General features: G+C 34.2%; 1 protein-coding gene across 3 annotated transcripts in view; it reads right to left on the reverse strand.

The window, feature by feature from the left end:
* Klhl13 (kelch like family member 13) overlaps positions 1–27,732 on the reverse strand; it is a 132,455-nt gene that overhangs the window by 29,888 nt on the left and 74,835 nt on the right. For 2 of the 3 annotated variants that reach the window (XM_052171424.1, XM_052171422.1), the window contains one exon: positions 9,727–9,865. In XM_052171424.1, coding sequence (XP_052027384.1) covers positions 9,727–9,865 — 139 coding nt within the window. Of the gene's footprint in view, positions 1–9,726; positions 9,866–14,679; positions 14,793–27,732 lie in introns of those variants that run through there. The other variant, XM_052171423.1, reaches the window with a different exon arrangement.

Below are 27,732 nucleotides of genomic sequence, written 5' to 3' on the forward strand. Positions count from 1 at the left end.
TATTTCTGCCATTATTTTTCACATGGATGGCCTCCCTCCTTCAAAGTGTAATTTAAATTTGACCCTCTTTAGATAGAAAGCTATTAGCAATCAAATCTCCTCTTAATTGATTAGACAATTTTGTTCTGCCTCTCGATATTTAGCATTTAAGTTTAGCTTATAAATTGTTTTTTGTTTACAGAGAAGACAAACTAGCAGCATTTTTCTTCATGTTACCTCCAGAAATACTTTAAACTAAACTAAAATATATGAAAAATAGGCTAAAGGGGCAGTGTCTGTAAAAAGTTAGGAAACAAATTAGATGACTCTTTAACTGTGACAACATGCTGCCTGAAAAGAGGTCCAGCATGGGAACCTATACAAAACTCAATGCTAATACTGTTCAAGTATTAAAAAAGGAACCGATTATTAATATACATGACAAAGTACATAGGTTGAAAAGACTAGACTATGTAAAATAAGTCAATCTCAGTATTTTATGGATTATATTATATTTGGGGGTTCTTTTGAGTAAACAGAGTAACAGAAAATAGATTGCAGTTCCCAAGAGTTAGGAGAAGGGAACACTAAGCGGTAATAAGAAATAAGGTAGAGTCATGTAATCATTCTGTCAGCATGTGAAGATTAAGTGAAATGACATATTTGCAATGCATATACAAGTACATATAGGTAAAAATATCACATTCAATATATGTTCTAATTTATAAAATAAAAAGTGAGAAGATAGTAAAATATACTGAGTTGATAGTAACTAAAACACAGCTGGTAGATTTCAGAGCAAAGACTATTTTGCAGGGAGAATGTGAGTCATTTTGTGATACAGGCATTGATCAAGAGAATGTAAAAACCAATAAATGTTTCTGTTTCTGAGAGAGAACAAGAGGTTCACACTTGTAGTTAAAGATGTCAATTCTGACTATCCTGGTGGCTTTAAAATATGATAGAAATCAGTAAGGGTATATAGATGATACAACCATATCAGTCAACTTGATTTGGCTAAGATTTATAAAATACACCACCAAATAACTTTAAATGCACATTATTTCCAAGCACCTATGGGATACTACTCAAAGTATATGCCATTGTGAGTTATAAAACTCATCTTACAATATTTTTAAATGACCCAGGTTATACAAAGGATGTTTTCTGACAAGTTTGATTAAATGAGAAATCAAAGTGAAAAGATTTCCAGAATTTCCTCAAGTCTTGAGAGTACAATAATGACTGGCCCAGCATTGGCACAGTAATGGTGCTTACTTCATCTTGTAAACAATAGATGTCTAACTGGACTTGAGGTCCACTCAATAGGTGGAAATTCATGCCTGGTTCTGGAAACACAGCCAACTCCATGGCTGGCCTGGTCACAGATCCTAGAGCAAAACCAACTATGACTACTTCCTAAACCAATGTATTTCCTAATTGTATTCAGTTAAGTGTAGCTCTTACTCATCAGAAAACCCAGTTTTCCCAGTATATAGAGACTACAGCAGAGATCCAGTAGTGGTCAAAAGGCACAGAACAACTGGCCATGGGTGTGCTCCCCTAAATGATACACTTACAATGCAACCTCTATACCTAAGGCTTGTAACAAAAAATAATAAAGAAGCAGAACAAAGTGAGTGCAAGAGCCAGAGAAGCAGGAGACGTGCTGCTAGATAATATTTTCTGGACGTGTCAGGGAAGCCCACAGCCAAGTAGATTTGCACAATGACAACATCAGGTAATATTCCAATGTAGATGGGGGATATTTCTTAAGGATCTATCCCCTAAGAGAGATACAATCAGTTGCTGCTGAGAGAGAATCAGTTTTCTTTAAGGAAAAAATTCCTTTACAGGTTATCTAATCCCAGTGATTAGCCCTAACTGCATGTACAAACGAGTAATATTAAATGGACTCTAGAGTGGATATGTATTGTGTATCAATGATAATAAAAGAGTAAGTCATGAATTTGTAAGGGACTGAGGGGGGAAAGACAAGAGGATTTGGAGAGGGAGAGGTGGAAACGATGTGAATACAATACTTGTGTATGAAGTTCTCATTTTTTTTCAATTGAATAAATATTAAAAAAAACTATTTGGAAAGTAAATAGGACACTACCACAAAAGTCATGAAGAACTTCAAAGGGAAACTAGAAAGTAGATTTAACTGAATGAAAATGAGACATATCCGAATGTATGGGATGCAGCTAAGCTGTAAACAACTAGGAGAAAGCCCCATATGAAAGACCTCCATGTTCCCATTGTGAAACTTGAATTAGAACAATCTAATTATAAATTAAGCAGATATAGCTAAAGTCATAATGGGATTCAACAAAATATGAAACAGAAAAATAGCAAAAGAATAATAAAGACAAAAACCGTTTCTTTGAGGAGATCCTTAAATCACACACACACACACACACACACACACACACACACACACAAACACACACACACACTCAGGTGAATAAAACTTGAGGCATAATGGCTAAAGGAGATACAAATAACTAATATCAGAATTGACGGAATTGATAAACAACTGTAGATATTTGAATAACTGCCAATCAATTTGATAATTTAATTGACACAGATCAATTGATTAAAAGACAAACTACTAAAGTTTATTCTAAAAGAATCAGATAACAAAAATATCTATATAGCTATAAAACTGAATTTGTACTTAAAACTCTCCTTTAAAAAACATTGAAAGCTGGATGACCTTCACTGGTGCAATCTACCAAATACTGAAAGAAGACCATGAATACTTTATATATAGAATGCTAGAAGTGAGTGTCTTTCATTTGTCATTTGCTTTGTTGCTTTTTCTTTTTTTCTTTTTTCTTTTAATTTGGATATCATGGAACTCTGTAGACTAGGCTGTCCTCAAACTCACAGAGATCTATCTACCTCTGCCTCCTGAGTGCTAGGATTCAAGGTTTTTACCGCCATACCAGGCTCAACAATATCCTTTTAAAAATGTTTCCCTTATGATCATAAAATGAAATGAGGTAAAGTTTATCAATCTGCCATGATCAACAACTCAAACACATACTTTAAACTAAACAATGCCATGGTGCTAAACCAGTAGAAAGCAAGACACATTACTTTGCCTAAGCTTTTTAAAGAACCCTAGTTTTAAACATTCTATTAGCTAAGTAATAACTGAAGGTTAGAAGATAATATATTACAGTGACTTTAGCACTAAAATTAAGCAGAGAAAATAAATAGCTAAAGTGGAGAAAAGCATGGAAAGTGCAGTGTGGTAGTCATTAGGAAGGGAGGCTCAATGGTCAGGACGGGGCGGTAGTTTTAATTTTTTTTTATGGGTTTAAATAAGTATAGATAACTTCCAGGAAATAGTTTCTATTCAATAACAGAAGTGTTCAGCAGTTAGCATATATAGCTACCAGCTACAGCATGGTACCCTTGTTATGGCCTCCTTGTCCAAAGAACAGAGCTTCCAAATGCCAAATCATATTTCTTTTTTGGTGGAGGAAGAGAGGAACAGGCAAGGAAGGAAATAATCTGTGTAATGTTACTATTTCTATGCAGAATAAAATTTACTACATCATTGTGTAAACTGTTAGCTTCTATTGATGTTTTTAAAATCATGGCTAATGATCAGCCATTATTTGTGAAAGATTAAATTTCAAAAGGTAAAATGGCTTACAACAAAATTAGAGTATAAATATATGTATGGAGTCATAAAGCCTGGCTAATGTATGTGTCATCTAAATAGGGCTATGCCTCTTGGCAGGCCTCCTAACCCCTGTGATTTTCAGTATCTCTTCATACAAGGTGGATACAATAATTCCTGCCATTTCTCTCTCATGATCCATTTTCAAGCATCAATGAGGCAAGGCTATACATAAATGCATCACAAACTGCCATCTAAATTTATTCGTCCTATAAATAATATTCATAAGAACAGCAAAAATTCACTGAGTGATTCCTCTATACCAAGTATAAGGCTCTTTACTTGCATTGCCTCTTTTAATGATAGAGAATATTACAAAATCAAAGCTGGATATTTATGGAGAATACTCATGGATTCCAGCACTAGAACACAAAAAGAACATTTAGATACCAGGTCTGGAAAAATCCTTCCTAGGACTGACATTCATCAAGGGCTGAATTACATGGATAGAGTAGAAGCTGGTAGTTGTTTTAGTCACACAATAGCTTAGAGGGGAGAAATATATCAATGGTGTGCAATTAGCTAGGAATAGAGTTCTGGTGTGCTATTGCCTAGCAGGATGCCTATAAAGAACAAGCATTTATGAGACAGTTTGAAAAGCTAGAAGGAAGGATTCTAAAACTTCACCAAAAAAAGTCAAATATTGAAGAAATATTTAAATTTATTTAAACATTATACAACCGATCATGTACCAACAATTCCACTCATTAGTATGTATACTTTTATGTTTTATGTGTCTGATAAACATAAATGTCAAAAATATCCCCAGAAGCAAAAGTAGAAGCATGTTGCCAAAATGTACCATTTAAGATGAGTCATTATGAATAAATAGAATAAGACAAAGAAAGGACATCCCAGGGAGTGAAAAGAGGAATAAGAGCTATGATATATGAAAGAATGGTGTAAATTTTGAGGGCAGTGAAAAATTCAAACTCTTCAATGCTAATGCCAAAGAAAGAGGTAGGTGGTATATTATGGATTAGAAATAGACATAGCTATAATGAAGGAATATAAGGCTGAAGTTATTGTGAGATACTCTGGCAAACCACTTATCACATAAGTATTTGTGTCTATGTTATAAAAGACAACAATTATTATTAAATACTAGAAAGAGTAAGTGTCCCAATTAAGAACTGGGCCAAAATTTTAAATAGATATTTCCCCAAAGATGGCATAAAAATGACCATGAGCACAAAAGAAAAGCTGTTCAACATAATTAGTAATTGGGGAAATGCAAATCAAAACCACAAGTAGTACATCACACCTGCATGGATGGACATAATGCAAAAACAAAATGAAAATTGTCAAGAAAAATATACTATATGCTTTCTTTATTACACTACATGTCGAGGAACATATATATATGTGTGTGTGTGTGTATGTGTGTATGTATGTATGTAACTGCAAAGAAACTAGAACTGTCTGCAATCATAGTGCAAATATAAAATAGTACAAACACTGGCAATTCTTCAAAACCTTAAGCATAAAATTATGACAGGATCAAGAAATTCTATTCCTAGACTCATACCAAAAAGAAATTAGAATATTAGTAAATAAGTAACCATAATAGCATTGAGCATTGCTAAACACTGTAAATCACCAAGTACCCATTAATGAACAAATAGATGAATAAAATGTAGTAACATCTACACAATGGGATATATTGTTTGGTCATAGAAAGAGAATATGTTACATGTTATAACATGGATGTACCTTGAAAACTTTATAGTCTAGCTAAAAGGAATGAGTATAAAGACCATATAGTTTTAACTTCATGTATACGAAATGCTCAGAATATCCAGAACTATGAAGCCAGAGAGATTAATGGCTACCTAGGGACAAGGAAAGGATTGGCAGTAGATGAAGTGTACCTGCTAGCAGATATAGGTTTTCTTATTTTGAGATGATCATCTAGAATAGACTATTGTGATACTTGCAAATCACATAAGTAATTGTGTCTATGTTATCACTTAGCCTTATTCTATTTACTTATTTCTATTATTTACACTCCTGTCAAGAGTCTAAAACCCACTGACTTATATACTTTAGGTGAATTATATGGTATATGAATTTCATTTCAATAAAGCTCTCATTTAGATGTTAAATGCACTTGTTCCATATGAAACCAAGACTTATCATCATAGGACTACATAGTAAAAGAAAGACAGTGTTAACCTGGGATAATAAGGAGAAATCAAAGAAACAAAGGAAGTACACACAGATGTAGAAGTAGTCAAGAAATGGGGAGCAATGAGATTATCCTTGACTTTAACTGTCACTCCTTAAGCTTACTCTACGTAGTAATCTTCTTAATTAAGTATGTGTAGTCTGTACTGCTAATTCCATCATGGATTCTTCTGGGACTTGTTCAAGGTTCTAGCAATCCAAGCTGATTACATATCAAATGTCTTTCTAGGCACTTTGACAGCCTAATTTGTTGCAGCCTATTTAATAAGGATGACTAAACTTCTGGAGTCACTCAGGCCAACCAGATGGATACCTTATTTGGTGTACCCATCACTTCTGATCAACTACAGTTTCCCTGATATCTTCTATGTTTAGTTGGGTGGAAGGAAAACAAATATTTATCATAGATCTCACTTTCCCATAAATTATGATACTTAATCTTCATATATTTCACCTAGATTACAAATAAGGAAACTGGTCAAGGGAGATAAGTGATTTTCTCAAAGTCAGATAACTAGCTAGTAATACTATAATTAGAATTCTAGTTTGGGCTGCACTATAGGAACCAAGTTATTCTCACTACAATTTGGAAATGGGTAATCCTTCAGGGCAAGAATTCCTAAAAACAGTTGCTCCCCATGGAGCAATCACCCCTTTCAAGCTGGAGTTTGTACTGTTGCTAATTTTAACACAATGATAACATTTATATATTAAACACTTCTCTGGCGTATTCCCTTGACAACCACCCATCCAAAATTAGATAGAAAAAGGTTCCCTGTTAGTGCTTGGTCTTAAAAAATCTGTTTGTGGGAACATACTTTTAAAAGATAATATTGAATTAATACTTTGAGAATTTCATACAATATATTCTAATACATTCCCTCTCCAAACTCTTCCCAGATCTATCCATACTTCTCTAAGCACCTAACTTCACTACTACTCCTCCTCTTCTCCTTCTCCTCCTTCTTCTCCTCCTCCTCCTTCTCCTTCTTTTTCTCCTCCTCCTTCTCCCCATATTCCTCCTTCTTCTATTTCTGCTTCTTCTGCTTCTATTTCTGCTTCCTCCTCCTCCTCTTCTTTCTCTTCTTTTCCTCCTCCTCTTATTCCGCTTTCTTCTTCTTTCTCTTCCTCCTCCTCCTTTAACTCATCAATTTCAATTTCCATAGCCAATGTATGAGGCCTACCCTTCAGTACACTTCATGGGTCACACTAGTAAACAAAAAACAAACCTTTTTCTCTAAAGAAAAAAAAATTCTTTCTGCAGCTATCAAATGCCAATAGTCCCTCAGGGAGGGTTGGGATTTCATACTGATCCCAGTCCCCCTGCAACCTAGGATTTTGTCTGTCTTGAGTTTGTACTGGTCTTGGATATGTTGTCAGAATTACTGTAAGTTCAAATGTGCATTTGTCCTATTAAGTCTGGAAAACAGTATTTCTTCATAGTCATCCACTACTTCTGCCTCTGTCTCTTACACTCTTGATGATTATTGAAACTTTGTGGGAGGGGTGTGACACAGATTTCCCATTTAGGTGTAAAAATTTTACAGAACAAGATCCTGTCTTAAGCAAACAAAGAGTAAAATGTATCTATGTACTGAATTGAAAGAATATGTGACAAAATGGCAAAAATAAAACCTTAATGGGCAAACATTAAAGTTACTTTTAATGTTCTTCTGGTGTAACAAGGACTTATAGTCCATCTGTCTATCATTATATCTATTCATCCATAGAGAAAAGATTCCATTTTTCTTGGCAGAGGAAGATTCTTGCCTCTATACATTGGTGCTACTATATATTTGATGTTCAATGTATTCTGTGGGTTCCTTATCTGAAAATTCAACAACAGTGGATGAACTATATAGTAAATTCCACTTAGGCTGTTTGCATATATACTGAACACGTTATTTCAGTACTTTCTTCATGTCATCTGTCCCTAAACAATTCAATACAGTACCTATCTACATAAAGTTTAAACTATTAAGTCAATAGTCTAGAGATGATTTTAAGTATACCTACGATATACTCAGGATATAGGAAAATACTATGCTATTTCATACAATGAACCTAAGGAGATTTTGGTCCCTGTGGTGAGTTCTGGAAATAATTTCCTGTGGATACAGAGTGAATACCGTATATTCTCTGGGTTAAAGTATTACCTGGGAAGTTGCTAGAAATAGGAATTACTAGGTCATACCCGAGACTTTTGATTCAGTATCTCTGGGTTGAGAGTCAGTGCTCCATGTTTTACTATGTCCTTCTAATGATCCTAACATGCACTAAAATTTGGAAGTAAAAACTGGGAACTATAGTAGTGATCACGGTATACTAAGTTTAACACATTAAAATTAGCAGGGTTACAATGAGTAGCCCAAAGACATGAATATGAGCATGTATCCATCATAACCATTGTACAGATACATCTGGGCTTTTCTCCATTGTTTAAAAATGGTTCTTTAGTACAAGGACATTAAAGTAGCACACTGTTTTCTCTTATGTCCTTGATATCTTCTTAACCCCTTAGTTCTCCTTACAAGGGCCAGAAAACGCAATATTTATACTATGTATGTATATAGCATCAAGGTGCTAAAAGACTGAGCCATCGTCCTTCCCTGACCCTCATATTTCTGTTGAGAATATTCAAAGGACCACAAATTTTAAAACTTACCTCTCACATTTTAAAGATCAGAAAGAAAAGATGATATAGAAACACCCTGCTCAGGACTTATATTTTAGAGATAAAAAAATTGATTCTAGAGATAGTACACTAAACAGAGAACTTACAATAAGTAGAAGCATCATCTTTCATTATATTATGACTACTTCAGGGTAGTTGTTCTTGATCAAATATATTCAAAAAATCCACTTAGTAAGGTTTAATTTTAATATACATTTAGAAAGTTTTAAATATATATCATATATATTATTTATTATAAATATTAATTAAAATGATATATATTCTTACCTAGCAGTCTTTTGTAAGTTTTTTGTTCTAGACTTTAGATCTAGAAAGATTTTTAGTTCTATCTAGAAGGTATTTTTGGTCATTGAGGGCTCTACTGTTCTCTAATTCATCAATCACGCAAAGGTCAGTCAGGCCACTTAGAATGCCAATGTCTATCCAAAATAGTTCCAAATCACTGTGGCTGGTGTTCCTTTTCTTTTCTGTCCCTTCATGTTAGTTATTTAATTCTTACACCCATGAATGGGATTGCCTGCAGTAGTCTCCATCCCTACTCCTGTACCTACTCTGGCCAATGAGCACTGAGATATCAAGTGAACATGATATTTAGGACTATGACAATGATAGCTGTAAGAGAGATAAGAAACTAGAATATTTAGAATAGGAAACTTGTGATTTTTACTTTGGATTATACAATAGATATTAACAGAGATTAGAGAGTCAATGTTGGCAAACATGATATTCTTTAGGGAGGAAGAAGTAAGAAGAAATAATGTAAAAGTAGTGTGTGTGTGTGTGTGTGTGTGTGTGTGTGTGTTTGGGTATGAATAAAATTAAAAACAAATTTAAAAAAGAGTGTAACATACTAGCAGGATACTCTTTACACAAAACAGAAACTGCACTGTAGCAATTATTTTAAACTCAAGAAAACATAATTTTCTTTAAATCAAGATTTCTACAGTGGTGGGGTTTTGTTTGTCTTAAGTAATAGATTCTACTTCTTAGAAATTTTATGTAAACAAGAGATGAGCTGACAAAAGAAAATTCCCATGCACCTTTTCATCCCATCCCCACTATTAACAGCCTTCCCAATTTCTGATGTCCTACACCCCAAAATGACACCACCCAAACATGGAAGGTTTTGTGTCTGTTCAAATCCTGCCAAAAGAGCAGTCAAGATTACCTGTAACACCACGGAACTGTGGCTGTTGCTGGTAAAGATGCGGGTGCTTCCTGCCTTGCAAGACTGCAAATGGGAAGAGAGGCCCATCTCACTTCCAAGGCACAGTTTCAAGTGCTGGTCTTCCTCTTCCACAAGTGCTCTGAAATTTTTTAAACCAAAAGAAAGGGAAAAATTAAAATGTATATAAATCACAATAGTGAAACTATTTAGAAAAATTTTCAGCTTCTGCTAAAAATTGAACTATGAAATATGCTGAGGTTTCTTTCCCTGTATTCTAATCTCATACCAGTCCATAGCTTAGAAGAAATACACATACTTAAGATGCTTTCAAAGGATAGAAATAGTAGAGAATTGAGAAATCAACTAAAAGAGTTTTAAGTTGAAGCCTCAAGGAACATTTAGGGTGACAGTGTTTGCTTTATGTATTTTACTATTTGGACAGCATTATCTTCAAATGATGTTTGCTATGTCTATCAAGTAATTGCAAGAATTTTACACCCTTGTGCTCTTTTACTTTAACCCAACCTAATACAAAATATCCCATTATTAGCCCCTTTTTTTTCTTTTTTCCTTTCCTTTCCTTTCCTTTCCTTTCCTTTCCTTTCCTTTCCTTTCCTTTCCTTTCCTTTCCTTTCCTTTCCTTTCCTTTCCTTTCCTTTTCCTTCCCTTCCCTTCCCTTCCCTTCCCATCCCTTCCCTTTCTTTCCTTTTCTTTTCTTATTTATTGTACATGAATATTCACCTTCTTGTAGGTCTGTGCACCCACAAGAGTGCCTAGTGCCCTTAGAGGTCAGATGGAGGAGTCAGATCCCCTAGAACTGGAATTCTAGATGGTCGTGAGGTACCAAGTGGGTGCTGGGAACATGTTGCTGCTATTAGTACTACTTCTAGTTAACTGTAATAAAATTTCACACACAAAATGAAAACTATAGCTCTTTTTTCTCAAGTTGAGACTTTTTATAGAAATAACTACATTCTACTAATATTTTTATTTTTCAAAGAAATGGATAACATAAGTATAAGACATCTATCTATATTCTATTTAATAAACATGTATATAAAGGCCATAAAAAGGATTGCAGAATGTACAGTTACTTAGTTACCAGAAACTATAGTGAAACTTTTGATACATACAGGGATTTCCTAAGATCACCCTGAAGTGACCTGACATTATTTCTTACAAGGGACCTTTTGTATCATTACCTCAAGATAGCTAACATGATTTCTAGATCATATGCCTAAGAATAAGGAGTCCTTGGCTCTGAATTGGTTTGGTTTGTACATTCATGATAGATACTGCTGAGTAGATATTAGGAAAAGAAAAAGACATCAACTTGAATTTTTCTAATTATCTATATGACTTCCAGAATTTTAAATTATTTTATTTCTTAACTGGATCATCCAATATCAAAGATTCTACCCTTTTCCTGTAATATCTATAAATTGAGCTGCTCAGTTTTAATTAGAAAGAGTTGTAATACTATAGCTACTTTATACACAAAGATGTTGCATTTTGAATACTGACACCAATCAAGTGCTCTTAAATCCTGTAATAATTAGCAGAAATTCTTGCCTTAAGGGTCATATCAATTCTTCTTAATGACATTAGAGCCATAATATAATGAAAATGAATTAATAATACATAATGATGTTTTATTCATCTCTCATTGGTATTTAATAGAGAATAATTCAAATAAGATTTTGACAAACATAAAAGAAAATGAAGATAGCCTTCCATTAAAATTTCAGAAATAGCATTAAAAAGAATGATATACTATATATATATATATATATATATATATATTACATAGCCTACAAAGTACTCATATACATGTTTGTAGACAGGAATTTATAGAATCAATTGGAAAATTCAGAAATAGATAGATGGTGAGGCATGTCTCTATCCAGGAAATATCTATCCATCTAAAAGTATTTTAATAGCAAATTCAAGCAGACTGTGCTATTAATTTCTATATTACTTACACACAGCCTGGCATGAGAGGCTTAATTTATGTCCTGTAACTAAATATGGAATCTCATTTCTGTGAAGCATTCCAAAGACATTTCTTTATCATGCAGTGTTTAAATGGCCATCAATTATCCCTTTGCAACAAGGATAGGGGCAAAGCTAGCGCTGCTCTGTTCTATAACATGTCCTAGAAGCAGCTTCTTTCAATAAACTATAGATAACAACTTGTTTATTTGTCAGTTGTCCCTTGCTCTCAAAATTGAGAAGGCTTCTTTAAAAATAGAACCCTTTTTTGGCAATGGGAGATAACTAGCTTTCTAATTAATTACTTTCAAAAGTTGAAGAAGCTCTCACACTTGACTTCTGGAATACTGAGGAGACTGACTCTTTAACATTCCAAACACTCCCTATTATTTCTGCACCAGTAACAGTACATGTCATGTCAAACTTCTAGGGAGACCAAGTTTATTGACTGCAAGAAAGAGCATTGTTCTTCAACACTTAAAGGAAGTGTTTCTTTCACATTTTGCAAAGCCCAGGCCACAATTATATCATGTTATATTAAGGGATTTTTTATCAGACAAAAATTTTTGCCTTCAAAAAAACATTTTCAAGGCATTTAGTTAAAACAATATACATGCCAATGGTTCTTAAAAGGTAGAGGAAAGGACAGAATTTTGCTTCCAACTCCTACCCCTTGCCATGCACATATTCTTTGACAATGGCTGTGGACATTTTTTGCTGTAGCAACTGAGGGAGAGATAGGCAATTACTGTCACCTCCTGGGATGCTGCTGGAAAATACTACAGTACACAGGACAGTTCTGAATGTCAAAGATGTTCTCCAGCAAAAAAAAAAAATATTAATGTTGCTAAAGTTGCGAAACCCTGCTATAGAGGGGTTGGCTTCCACATGAAGTGTTTTAGTAATTTCATGTTTTAAATATTTCCCAACCCTTGACTTGACTCCACAGAAACACAGTGGGGGTTATTAATTACTACTACATCTTCTAAGCCATCTAGCAGAATACTTCAGCTTTCCTTATTCCTAACATTTTGAAAACTCAAGTGTTTACAACAGATCAGTAGATAATAGCGCTGACGTTTATAAAATAATTATATAGAAATGATTTTTTATATTTTACGTAGGAATAACAATTTTTCAACTCTACTTAAAACAACTGTTAACTGTATTTATTTTCACATGATAAATTACAGTCTAGCAAATCATGAGCCAACTCTGAGATTACATAAATACACAAAGGTTATTTAGAGGAGACAATATCTTTATCAGTTTTTCTAAAACTTAAATATTTCTGCTACATTAGTTTTATATGGCTACTAAACTAAACCTCTACACTGAATACATTGTATTTTCAAAACAACAAACCAATGAACACAAAATAAAATGTGCATGAACCAGCCAATGGTGTTTACTCAAAGAAAATAACGACTGCTTTTTGAAGAGGATTAGTTTAGAGGTAGAGGCATCTTGATTCATTTACTGAAACAAATGCAAACGTGAAAAAACTGAACACAGAATAGTATATTTATTTACTAAGCAATTGGTTTTTTTTAAAAAGGTAATACCAACATTGTAATCATATCTCAAATTTTCTGCATTTCACAAAAACCTCAAGGAAAACAAATGTAAATGAATACAAATGTACAATTCATATAGACAGATGTACAAATAGTCAACAAATAAAAATGTTCAATTTCTTCACTATCCCTGAACATGCAAATCAACACAAAGTGTCTATCTCTAAACCTATAAATTATCAAAGCATAGAACACAAGACATATTTTCAAAATTACTAATGCAGGCATGCATGAAATCCCTGGGGTCTACATGGAGCTGTTCATCCAAATAAATGGATACTTGACAAAAAGACTTCTAAAAATTACTAGACCTGTCTTTTTTCTTTCTTTCTTTTATGGTAATAAAGGATTGTACATTGCATCTATGTCCTAGGAGACTGCCATGAAAGAAGTGCTCTGTGAATCTTGTTAAAACATTTCCAATACAGAACAATGTAAGTAAGTTCATTTGTTCAAGGTTCTAGGAAGAACTGAATATTCTTAAAAATTACGATGCCAATCACATTGGTTGCTAAGCTTAATGGGAGGGCACACTGAATTTGCATTGAGTCCAAACTCACAAGCTTCCTCTAAATAGTCCTACATCTCTACATCCAAAAGACTTAAGTTTACTAAAACCAGCTAATGTGTTGGAAATCGAGGCATTATCTTGGTAAGTTACAAAATGCACATTTCATTTTCTTGGCTTCTATCACCTCAATCTACAAATACACATTAAATGCAACAGCCAGGGAAGGTGACATTTCACTGTCAAGGAAAAGGAGAACAGTTTAGTACTTTTTGAAATTATTATCATGAGAATACATTAAAACCTCATGACTTTCCTTGGCAGGAAAGATTTGTATGCCAACTTATACATTGGTAAATTAACATTTAGCTTACACCAAATTAAAAGAAAAACATAGTGACGTTGTAAAGAAATAGTTTGTCTTAAATATTCCTGCATTACTTGTAATTTGTCAGAGAAAACCTGAATCAGAATAAAATGTAAAGTACATAAAGAAGAGCTTTATTGTTTCTCTCCTTCAGTTACTAGTTGATTTCACAAAATTTCACTTTTGGCTTGCTATCATTTCCTTATAGATATTAAATCTAACATATTGTAATAACACAGCTTCACAACAACAAAACACTATAGAGTCTCCTAAGTTACCATTTACAGTATAACACAAATATTTTTAAGTTCCAAGATTAATAATAGTATCATAACCAAATGCTCCTACCAGTGGGTGAGCACAGAAACAGAGCAACCCTAACAAGACAACACATGAGACAGCCACTGAAGGTTTGGCAGTACCATATAGCAGGGCAGTTAATCAAGTCAATGACTCATCCTTTCCACAACCCAGCCCCCAGGAAAAGAAAAGTCAGATTTCAAACTCACAGTTTTAAAAGAAAATCAAGAAAGGGGTTTTCTTCAAAGAAGTATTCTCCCTCCATTTGTTTGTCTGCTCGGAAGTAGAGAAGTGTGTGCTAGCAGCAGCATTTGCTAAAGGAAACATTTCTTGTGATAAAGTTGCATGGCAGGTGGAGGAAAAATTTTGCCACCTGTTCTCATACTCATTTGAATTTGACTGCTAAATCTGTCAAGGTATTTCCTTCCACCCTTGAGAAATGAATCAAAAACTTAAGATGATAGAAGCCATTTCCCATTAGTTTTTAGATAGAATCAAAGTATGAATTGAATGTTGAAGATATTAATATATGTTCTTATTCTCTTCCGTCCATCCCAAACAAAAACTGAATGATAAATAAGACATGCTTGCATATTCACACTCATTCATTTTATCTCTCTTCATTATGAAAAATTAGGGAACTACAGAATAAAAATCAGGAACAAAATTTCCAACTTCTGAAGTTAACATTTATAACAGAAATCAGTCCATATAACATTTAAAAAATCTATTTTAAATCAGATGTTCAAAAAATATGAAAAGTATCTGCACTACTTTAAGTACTGAAATATCAGTTTACCAACAAAATTCACAGTATTATTACATGAGAAAATTACAAATACCATGGCAGCCTGTATTAGTAAGGCATAAATTAAGTGCTAGCTAAAAAAAATATAGACAATATATCTCTGTAGTAAGGTTAGGCTTGAAAAGAATCAGAAAAACAAAGCTTTTGGGAGTTATTTGTAATTTTATAACATATTTGTTAAGTCTATTATCACTGATCTAAAATGGCTGTACTAATAACAACATTTATCATAAACAATATTTTTTATTTTTATCAATAGCTGCTGTTTTCAACATTTTATTTCTGCTATATAATGCAAGCATCCACAAAAATAAAAATAACCAAGGTGATAAGAATATGTCAAAATGGCATTTCAAAGTGAAAAAACTATTGTGTGCATTTTTCAAATGCCCATATCTACCATATTCAAAATAGAATTACATTAATAAGTAGCTGATGTTCATAATAACATAGGAATAAGATCATTCATTCAGCACCTGTTGTGTACTAGGCTCTGTGCCAGGCACATTCTCATATGATACTTAATCCTCATGACAATCCTACTTTCAAGACTGGGAACTGAAGCCCGGGGAGTTTAATGCCTCACATACATATCATAACTATGAATCCAAACCCATGTCTAAACCTAGAGACAACATTGTTTCCATTACATGAGGGCTAAAAGGTAAAAATAGCAGAGAGTGGAGACTGTACAATGATTCACATTGAAAAGCTTATTTTATAAATACTAGAAAATACCATAAAACTATATTCTGTTGGAGGCAAGGAATTTTCTGATTTAGTTCATTGCATCCCACATCCCTTGCTTTGAGTATGGAAAAGAATGATGAGGTGAGGTAAAAATTAACAGGTACAAGGTCCAGAGGGATCAGTGTGATGACTTCTAATTATCTCTAATATAAGATAACTATAGTTGACAAGAATTAACTGAAGACTTAAAGTAGCTATTAGTAAAGATTTTTTAATATTCTCTAAACAAAGAAATAATAAATGTCCAGGGTTAGATAGATATACCAATTTCATTGTTCTGATTATTGTAATTATATGTTTGTATAGAGATATCACAGTGGATCCTGTGAGTATGTATAATTACTAATATGCCACTTTCAAAATTAAAAATCAAACTTTTTTTAGCAGTGCAAGCCTTAACTAGATGGGATGCTCCAACAGGAGGACATCTTGAGCCTATGAGTTTGAGAGTAGCCTGGGCTATACACCAACAAAATACACCCAAAACCACAAAAACTTATAACAAATAGGGCTACAGACAGTTTAGTAGTAAAGAGTATTTGCTGCTCTTCCAGACAACCTGAGTTTGATTCCCAGCATCCACATGCTGGGAAAACAACCTATAACTCCAGCTCCATGGAATACAACACTTTTTCTTGGCCACTAAAAGAACTTGCACAAATGTGGGACATGTGTATGCACAAAAATGCACATGTGGCGCGCATGTACAAACATACAAACACACACACACACAGATACACACACAGAAAAAAAGAGGCAATAATATATGAATAAGAAATAAGACAAATCTTTAAAAAATTAGTAAACATTTAAAGTACCCATTTTTATCACTCAGTTTCATAAAAAAGCAACATCAACGGTAAAACTATGTACTAAGATGAGAAGAAGGAGTAGTACTTCTTTGATCATAATTCAGATTAAATTTAGAAAGGATTTTACATTACTGATACCAGCATTTAAAAGAACAGATTTTGAATTCCAATGCTGACTATCATGATCACAAAAATAGCACTATGACACAGATGAGGGAATTGGGCTAGACAAATGGAATGACAAATGATACTCCATTAGATAACTGTAACAGGATGAAAGTTAATTATCCGAATCAAAAAGCATTTGCACTGAATATTTCAATCTTGTCCTTGAACAACTCTAAAATTAATGATTTTGCTTTTACCCTGCCATATTTTAAGACTCTGTTCTGCTCTCCTCATTTAATACACTGATACTAATTAAATTACATCAAGTTTCACATACCTTGACCAAAATTTATTCTAATTAAGAAGCTTGGTTTATATATTATTTTTATCCTTCACATTTTAGTAATATTTGGTAAGAAACAGATGAGCATATAGGTAGGTAGTGGGTGAACATGTGAAAAGGAAAGATGGATAGATGAATTGTAGATGATAAAGAACAAATAGAATCCACTATATATTTGGAACTAGAAATAAAACAGTAAGTAAAGAAATGAATTAATGAATGTTCATTCCATTCCTGGCATACAGAAAATATCTCATCCAAAGAGTTCTTTGCCTTTAGACAGCTACAAAATATGATAGATTGCACATGGAGGTTGTGGTGGTTTGAATAAGAATGGCCCCCATAAACTCATGTATTTGAATGCTTGTGGAGTGACATTAGGAGTTATCACCATGTTGGAGTAATGTAGCCTTGTTGAAAAAAATTATGTCCCCGGGGTGAGCTTTGAGTTTTCAAAAGTCCAAGCCAGGCCAAGTGTTTCTCTCTTTCTGCTGTTTACGGATCTGGATGTAGAATTCTCAGCTACCTCTCCAGCACCATGTCTGTCTGTACGCCACCCTGCTTCCTGCCATGATGACATGGCAGACTAAACCTCTGAACTTAAAAGCCATCCCCAGTTATATTTAACTGCATTGAAGGGGATCTTGTGGTCTGGATATCCCTTCACAGCAATAGAAACACTAATTAAGACAGAGGTATTGGTGATAAGTAGATTGCAATATGTAGGAGTCAGTTGAGAGAAACAGCAAATACTCTAATTACTATCAGTTAAATAGAGGACACAGAATCTGTCCTCTAGTAACACACAATCCTTTTGGCAGAATATTCTAACCTTCAGCTATTAATCAATCCATCAGGCCTGGTTGTCTATAAGCCTCAGTACACCTGCAGCAGTGAGTTTAGCTTCTCTCCCTTCAATCCCCACTAAAGAAATTGGATTAGACTCTCCAGCTCCTTCAATATCAAGCCAACTTGCTTAAAAACCTTTTTCTCATAAGCTTATGGGACTTATGGGGAGGGGGGAACCGGGAAAGGGGAAATCATTTGGAATGTAAACAAAGAATGTAGAAAGTAAAAAAAAGAAATTAATTTATTTCAATTAAATGCCCCAAAGAAAAAAACAAACAAACAAACAAACATAAAAACCCTTTTCTCTTAAAGGAGATTGTTCAACTCTAGTGGCATATTTAAATAAATGGATCCATACTATGAATAAACAGGGTTTTAAATGCCTAGAATTCTAAATATTCAAACACTCAAGTTATGCAGATTTATTATCTATTTAGACGGCAGATCCCATAAACCAAAAGCAAATTGGCAACTACCAAGACAGATCTACTGGTAAAAAGGAGAATCATTAGTCCAGTGAGAGGAAAATGAGAAGTTCAACCACTTTCTAGATTTTTCCAGTTATATTCCACTTGTTTATTATTTTATTATTTATGTATAACAGTGTTTCCCTTCATACTGTAAAATAGTAATAAAATACCACCTTAATTTGAGATAATGCAACAGAATCCTTTCTTTCCTTTCTATGCAGCACATAAAACAGTGTTTCATATGCAAATTAGAACTTATGACAATCAGAGTAGGTGAGAAGCACACAGAAAGAAATGAGTCATCAGGGAAGTGAGAATACTAATGAGGTGTTAAAAGTTTGCCCACTGGTTAGAAAATGGTACCTACCAATCTTTGCTATATCTTCATGAGCCATTCCTTAAAAGTAGGAATGTAACAGTTTTAAATCTTCAAAATGTGATCTTTGCACATGCCTGCAATAGTCTACATAAAAATGAATTTGACTACTTATGTCTTAATGGTCCTTAATGATGGAAACCTAGTCAATCAGAACAAATTTCAAGAATCTCAAATATACTGTTATGCATCCAAACGAACCATGGATAAAATATTTCAGATTCTAAAAGGTACTCCCATCACCAGAACATTTTTGTTACCCTCATACACTATATTTATAATAACTAATTTCATATGCAGTATATTTTAGCATTTTCATAGATACTGATCTTATATCTCAGAGAACTTTCTCCTTGTTCAAAGGTATTTGGTTAAGCACTGTAAGCTAAACAAAAAATCAGCCCTATATTCTTGGCTCAAGATAACTGGGCCTAGCCTACCTTAACTAACTGAACATCCCAATTAATTCACAATAAAGATTCTTGATTAGAGACTATAAAACTTATAAATTAACAGTTGTTTTGCTTTATGTTACTTTTATCAGTCACTGCTATCTATACCTTTAGCCAAGTAGTATGGAAAAACAATATTATTTAAACATATTTAGGAAGTAATTCACCAAATTTATAATCTCCAGTATTTCTGACTGGTCTTTCACATCACATGTTCAGGGAAATAAAAGAAAGGAGGTGGTAAAAGATGGGTTAACTATGAAAGAGATATGAAGAAGCCTTATGAAAACTCAGTAGTTTTTAAAATACATGTATGAGTGTTTTGTCTCCCTATATGTCATGGGCATGTCTAATGGCTGTGGAGGCCAGAAATGGGGATTACAGATGATTGTGGGCCACAATGTGGGTGTTACTAATTAAACCTGAGCCTTCTGGATGAGTAGCCAGTGTGTTTCAACCAATGAATCATCACTCCAAACTCTGAAAACCTACTGGTTTTTGAATATGTATAATGATGTCTATATATTTATTTATTTATATGTAAAAAGTTGTATTCAGAAGTACACTTCAGGAGTAGATAATGTTTCCAAATGGCATGGGTGATTAAATAAAAATCTCATTGCCAAGAACAGTTTTCTACCCTTTGAATTATTATTGGTCACAGAGACACCAAAGGACCCTTAAATCAACACAGGATATCGCCCCCCCCCCCCACTTTGCCCAGTAGAACTGATACTGCTAAAGATACTGCATACTTTGGCTATGGGACATAGAAAAGTCAATTTCAAATTATCTAGGAGACTTCTTTCTTACTGGCTAGCTTTTATAGTGCCATAAGGTACTATTGAGTTTGATGGGGGCTGGGGGGATATCAGTGGTCCCACTCAATTCTTGAATGTGCAAACTATAATACCAACTGCTAGGAAATATGTACTCACTGGTGACATAGTAGCATGACTATTATTGGATAGGCAATTGTTCTCTTGATTGGATTTGAGACTCTATTCCACAGGAGGGATTTCATGCCTGGTACTATAAACCTAGTGACAAGTTCATGGCTATTGAAAGCATAAATCCTAGAAGGCAACCTACTATTGTTGTTTTAAACACTACTATTGTCAAGCTATTTTAAAATATTTTACTTATGTTTAAACTCATGTAGAATTGCCAATACCCAAAGTTAGTTGAAATTTGTTCCCTAATCCCAAAGGGCAGCCTTCCTTCCTTCCTTTAAAAAGTATGTACTGGTGTTTTAACTACATGTATGTCTGTGTGTCACTTGTGCAGAGGTCAGAAGAGGGTATAAGAAGCCCTTGCACCGGAGCTACAAAAGGTTTTGAGCTGCCATGTAAGTACTGGACATCTAACCCAGGTCCTCTGGAAGAGGAACAAATAATCTTAATTCATGAGTCATTTCTCCAGCCCTGTGGGTATCCATTAATATTTAACATTTAATCATCAATTTGAAAATGATACTTCTTTATATCCACCTATATTCAAAATGTAACCTGCTATTTTAATTATATAAAACAAAGCCCAAGTTTAAAATGATGTGACAGTACAACACATTTCCAAGGCAGCATGCTATAGCTGCATCTATTAAAATACGCTGATAATGAGCCACTCAGTACTCCCATAATTCCCAGGGACTAAACCATCAACCAAAGTATACACATAGAGTTACCCATGGCTCCAGATGCATAAGCATCAGAGGATGTCCTTGTTGGACTTCAAAGGGATGAGAGGCCCTTGTACCTGAGGAGGCTTAATGCCCCAGTATAGGGGAATGCCAGGGCAGGGAAGTGGGAGAAGGCTGATTGGGGAACAGGGGGAGGGGATATGGCTTATGGGATTTTCCGTGTGTGTGGGGGGGGGCAGGAAAAGGAACAACATTTGAAATGTAAATACAGAATATATCTAATAAAAAATACTCTGACAGCATACCTACAGAAAATATGAGCCAGATCTCCAGTCTACTTTTAATGAAACTTTGGCTACAATTTCACAAATTTCTTTACAGTTGTGACTCTTTTAGAAATTATCATGCATACACACTCTTGCAAAGAGCTGTGCTCAAAGATCATGAATTGAAAAATCTGTTTATAACTTATACATATATTCCTCAAACATTTATTTCAATCATCTTAAATTTCCACTCAAAATAATGTACAGCAACTTAACCAGGAACACAATTCATTCCAGCACAAGAGAAAATGAGTGAACATATCTGTGAAGAGAGATCTAGTGGAGACTTTGTTGTGAACTGGCCTTTAACATTAATTGTAATATTTTTGAAACCCAAAAGGTTTGCTAGTTGATTTTGCAATGGTTATTAAACATTGTTTTAGATGATGTCTTTTTTTAAAACTACCTACAGTGAGAAACATGAACATGAAAGGAACAAAGGAAGGAAGAGCATGGGCAGAAGAATGACATGTACACACTGATATGAGCTTGACACCCTAACATCATTTTCCTAATGTTTCAATTTCAAAAACATAACACCTAATAATACAGTATTCAAAATTTTAAAACCAATCTGTGTCTGGTGAGATGGCTCACTAGGTAAGGGGGCATGTGACCAATTCTTACAACCTGAGTTTGTTGCATGTAATCCACATGTTGGAAGGTATTTTAGTTTTTGCTCTATTGCTGTAAAGAACCATCATGACCAAGGCAACCCCTATAGAAGAAAACAGTTTTAGAGGGTTAGTTCATTATCATCATGTCAGGAAACAAACAGGCATGGCACTGGAGCAGTACCTGGGAGCTTTACATCCTGACATGAAGGAAGGATGTCAGTTTACATCTGACAAAAAGAGAGAGGGCCTGGTGTGGGCTTTTGAAACCTCAAAGCCTACCTCTAGTGATATGGCTCCTTCACCAAGGCCACTTGTCTTAATCATTCACAAACAGTTCTACTAATTAAGAACTCAGCACTCAAATATAGGAGTCCATGGGGGCCATTCTTATTCAAACCATGCCAAAAGAAGAGAAACAATTCCTCCAAGTTGGCCTTTAATCTACACACACACACACACACACACACACACACACATACCCCATGATATATGTACTCACATGCACAATAAGTATATTGAATAAAAAGAAAAATACTATCAAGCCTCTGTACCTTATTAGTAAGAACACAATGTCTAGAGAGCTGGGTAAACAGATCTGAGTTCAAAACTTCCCTACATTTGACTCCAAGTTTAGTAATAGTGCTTTTCAGGCCTTAGTAACTTGAAGAATCAGGTTTAAAACTCAGTAACAGAAGCACAAAGAGTACTCACCTGTTATAACTTCCCTCAATAATTGGTAATTAAGGAACACTTGAATTCCAATAAGATCTCATTTTCCTACCAGAAACCTTGCACTGAAGGGCACAAGAAAGGCTATCAATCACATAATTATATGCCATTGCCTGATAATTCTAAAATACATTAAAATTTTTAATAGCATTGAATTTTATTGATTAGTGTGTTTCTAACTGACGCATGTGAAGATTGTTTAGAATGTTCTCAGAAACCTGTGTCTATTTGACTTTGCAAAGATGTGTGAGAATATTCTAGTTCTTTGCATAAACAATTGCTTTGAGAAAGCAGAAAGAAATATGGAATAATTTAGGTTTTCATTAAAATATGATGAATATAAACCAACTTGTACCATGCACTCACCTGAATAATTTCTAAACAGCAATAATAACAATGGAACAATTTTGTGTGCTTATGCTTATTAAGAAAATGGGTTTCGCTCTTTCATTTAAAAGATAGCATTACTGCTTATTTAATTTTCAGAGTCTTAAGGTGTGGAATCATTGTTCCCATAGTCTTTGTTTTATGAAGTCCAATAAATATTACAATATTAATGGCTAGCACTTTAGTTCATATTTTATCATCATTTTATGCGATTGTGTCTCCTTGCAAAATTGATGTCGTCAATATCTATTTGCAAGAATTGGAATACAAAATTGTTCTTTTATACTGTTCTAATGATGCTTTCAACAAAAACTCAAGTGATAAGGTTTTAAAGGACAATTCTATTTTTAATAAGATTTCATTAAATTTTGTTGTGAGGGTTTTAGAGCTGCCTATGTAACATTTAAATTACTATAATTTGCAAGAAGAAAATTATTGACTTAGAAATTAATATACCTTAGTTGTAAGAACTCAAAGTTTATAATATCACTTTGACTCACCAGAAATTTTTTTTACATTCCTTATAAAAGTCATGTATGACTTGTACAGTGGTGGTACATGCCTGTAATCCCAGCACCTGGAAGGCAGAGGCAGGTAGATTTCTGAGTTTGAGGTCAGCCTGGTCTACAGAGTGAGTTCCAGGACAGCCAGGGCTATACAGAGAAACCCTGTCTCAGAAGAAAAAAAGTCATGTATGATTGTGTTGACCTAGATCCATTAGAACAGACACCTACAAATATTCACATCCCATAATCCTGTGAACATTTTAAAGGCAAAAGCATGTTGTGCACATGTCCAAGGCAAAAGTAACTAATATTATGGACCTTGATATGTCAAAATATATTGTCTTATTCAGGTGGCCAAATCTAATCTCATAATTCCTTACATGAAGAAATAGAGTGGGTCAGAGAGCAGTTAACAAAAAAAAAAAAAAAAAAGGATTCATCTTGTTGGCTTTGAAGATGGAGGAGAATCAAAAGTCAAGGAATGAAGCTAAGATTCTCCTTCAGCTATAGCCAGCAAAACAATGGGGACCATAATCCTAATCTCTCAGAAAGCTTCATTTAATCACTGACAGGAAATGAGAAGGAAACAGATTTCCCCTAGAATCTCAGCCCTGCTGAAACTTGCTTTTTTTGTCTGCTGAGACCAGTATCAAACTTATGATCTACTAAACTGTAAAATAATACATTTGTGAAGCTTTAGGCTACCAGTACACATTAACTCAATACTAAAGCAATAGAAAGCTAAAAATGGGGCATTTAAATTTGTATTGAGTGGAAGCATATAATTAAACAATAGGATATTATTGCCCTCAAGAAATATTAAACAAACTGATTAGAAAGGTGGCTTTGAACAGTGCTAAAAAGATCACACCAGCTATAACACTGTCCATGGTATCCACAGGGAACCAAAGTAGAATAGTGTATTAAGTATTACACAGGCCAAGTGTGGTGGTACATGCCCGGGAGGCAGAATTCTGTGAGTTCCAGACTAGTCTGTTCTATATAGCAAGTTCCAGGCTAACCAGGGCCACATTGTGAGACCCTGTTTCAAAAAACAAACAAAATCCCCACATAAATTATTTCAGAAAAGAAATTATACACATATCAGGAGATAAGATATCAGAATAGCAAGTGAACAAAGCTGCCCCAATATTTTTAAACATCTTTGCCAGCTGACATGTGGATGAATCTCTTTTTCTATACTACCACTCACTACAAAAAAGCTCTTTCAGCTACCAGGCTGCCTGCCTCTTTCTTTTAATCCTAGTCAGACATTATCCAATTAAAATATGAAATAAAAAATAGCAGAAGTATTGTCTGGGGGTGTAGTTCAGTGTTATAGACCTTGCCCTAGCATCCACAAAGCCGGGGTCCCATACCAAGCACCACAAATGACATTAATCTTAATTTAAAAGACAGAAACATCTAAACAAATTAAAAAGGTATTAGAGGTAGCAAAGGCTTTGAAATCAGGTAACCCTGGGTTTAAATTACGGCATCACTTATCATACCAAAGAAGCTAATTAATTTACCTAAAATTCTGTGTCTGCAAATGGAAGAATGGAAGAATACATTTATGTAAGCAGTTTGGGAGAAGCATCATAGAAGGTACTTAGTTTCATAGTAGCACTCAATAATTAATATTAACCATGCTAAACAAGGACATTAAAAAATAGGATACATTCTCATATGAAATTTAGAGTATATGATATGCATGATAAAATTTTGAGCTATTTTTTTTTCTTATTGCAGGGTTTGATTTCACTTCTCCACTGAGCCCCATTTTAAGATGTGCTCTGAAACAAAGTGTGTGCATGTTGTTACTTTAGCAAGCCATAAATGTGACCAACTGAGTAAAAACAACAGATCCCTTTATCATAGTGAGCTATATCAGTAAAAATATTTTACTGTAATTGAAAATGATATTATGTCACTTTAACCCAGATTCCCATTACATAGTTTAGATGAAACTATTGCTGCTTGGAAAGCTATGTAAGTACCATTATGTGATAAAAAGCATCTGACCAATAAATTATTTCCTGTCTAACATGAGGATGGCCTTCCATTTTGTTGTTTAAAGAGATACCATCAGGTTTAAGTATAAATTACTTTACTTTGAATACTACGCAGTATACATTTTAAAATTTGTTACCTATCTCCAATTTGTGCCGCATTAGGCTTAAGATTTGTTTTTCTTCTGTAATGTTTTCACTGTCTTTAAATCAGTTATCAAAATTGAAAGTGTTTAATGGTTATCTTGGATCAGAATTTTCACAGAAGGAAAACATTAATAAAAACAGAATGGAAGATGGAGAATAGTTACTGACTTACTGTAAGAACTGCATTTGCCTAACATTCAACAGTTACTCTTCACATGCAACATGGAACAACTGCTGAATGTTATTGACTTAGATTATGGTGGCTCCTGATTTACAATAGTCACACACACACACACACACACACTTTTTTATTTGCTGTAAAAGATGCATTCAGAAGCAAACCTTCAGAATTTCTATTTTTCCTATATTACTCAATGCAGTATGACTGTCTTGTGATGCTCCTAGAGTTGAGCACACAGGTCACAGTCACACATTATGATGACAAAGATAAACAACACACCTTACAGTATGCTGTGATGGCAGTCATGGATATGGAGTAAGTTAGGTGTATTAAATTCATTGTTTTTTTTTTAACTCGAATACCTGTTTAGTATAGACTTGAAAAAACACAGTAATATGCTGCAAGTGCAATTTCAACTTAAAATATCATCTGCAGTGCTTACCGTTTAATTCTTTAACTGTAATAAAGTTATGTGCACAGACATTGGGCAGTCTCTTATTGCTCTCTTACTCTTTCCTCTCTCTCAAATTTAGTTCTACACACATCTTGCGTGAACATTCTGTCAAACTGAATGGGAGGAATCCCTAGTAACTGGATTGCTCATGACAATATTAAGATTTGCAATTCTACTTCTTGCCCACTATGGGCAGTTGCTTTGCAGGGAGGGATTCTGGGCAGCAGCATCTCATTAAGGATAAAAAGAATGAAACAAGATGAATGATTGGCAAGTAAAATTCCTTGAAATATCTGAAAGTAAAAGAAGCACTAGCTGTTGTTTTATACATGGCTTATGTGTGGAATTATTAAATGGTTTTGAAAAAATACACAATGGGATTAAAAAAATTAACTTTATTTAACATGCCAGACTAAAGTATCTTAAATAGCTAAAAGAATAAATGTTGATAAAGAGAAGGTACAGTCTAGTCATAAATTTCTAACAAGAAAAGTTTGCCAACATGAAAGGCTGTCTTCCCCTAATGGGACCACATACATTGCATAGAAGTACTGAGTGAAAACTTAAGCATGAAGTGTCTGGGAACCATGACACACAGGACAGTGTCCAAGCTTTACTCTATTCAAGAAATACTTTAAACTATACTCGCTCCATAAGACTCTACTTGGAAATAAAAGAGGATAACTGATTTTGCATAGTACAAAGACCTGTCCATGAATGAAAAAGGGTGCTATTCTGGGGAGGTAGTCAATTCTTTTTCCCTGACAATGTTCAAGGAAGACATGGATTGGCATTCTTGAGAAGTATCACAGAAGGGGTTCCTGCACTAATTAAAGAAAGTTTGAGCTCTCTGAATCACCTCAAAGGTCACTGTGATTTTCTATTAATAAATGATAAGGTAACCCTTCTGTAAGCCAAGACAATGCAAACTCCTAACCACCATGCCACAAAAGTTACAGAGCAACACAAATTAGTCTAATGCATTAGCTGTATGATTTATTGAGATAATTTTGTTTTGTAGCAAAGACAAATCCAAACTGTGAAAGCGATTAGTCTTTCTAAATTTGAGACTATTAAAGTATTGCAGTAGTTAAGAAATATTTTTCAAACAACAACTTTTGATGTATACCATGAATTGGTAGAGGATACTCTTGGGGAAAGAAGGGAAAGCGAATATCAAAAAGGATAAAAATATCTGTAATTTGAATCATCCAGAAATGGGGAAAATTAACATAGCATGTAAAATGTTTTTCTCAGGAAATCTAAGGACTGAATTTTATTGATTGAAGAGATTGC

This window comes from Apodemus sylvaticus, chromosome X (assembly GCF_947179515.1).
Source record: "Apodemus sylvaticus chromosome X, mApoSyl1.1, whole genome shotgun sequence".
Taxonomy (NCBI): domain Eukaryota; kingdom Metazoa; phylum Chordata; class Mammalia; order Rodentia; family Muridae; genus Apodemus; species Apodemus sylvaticus.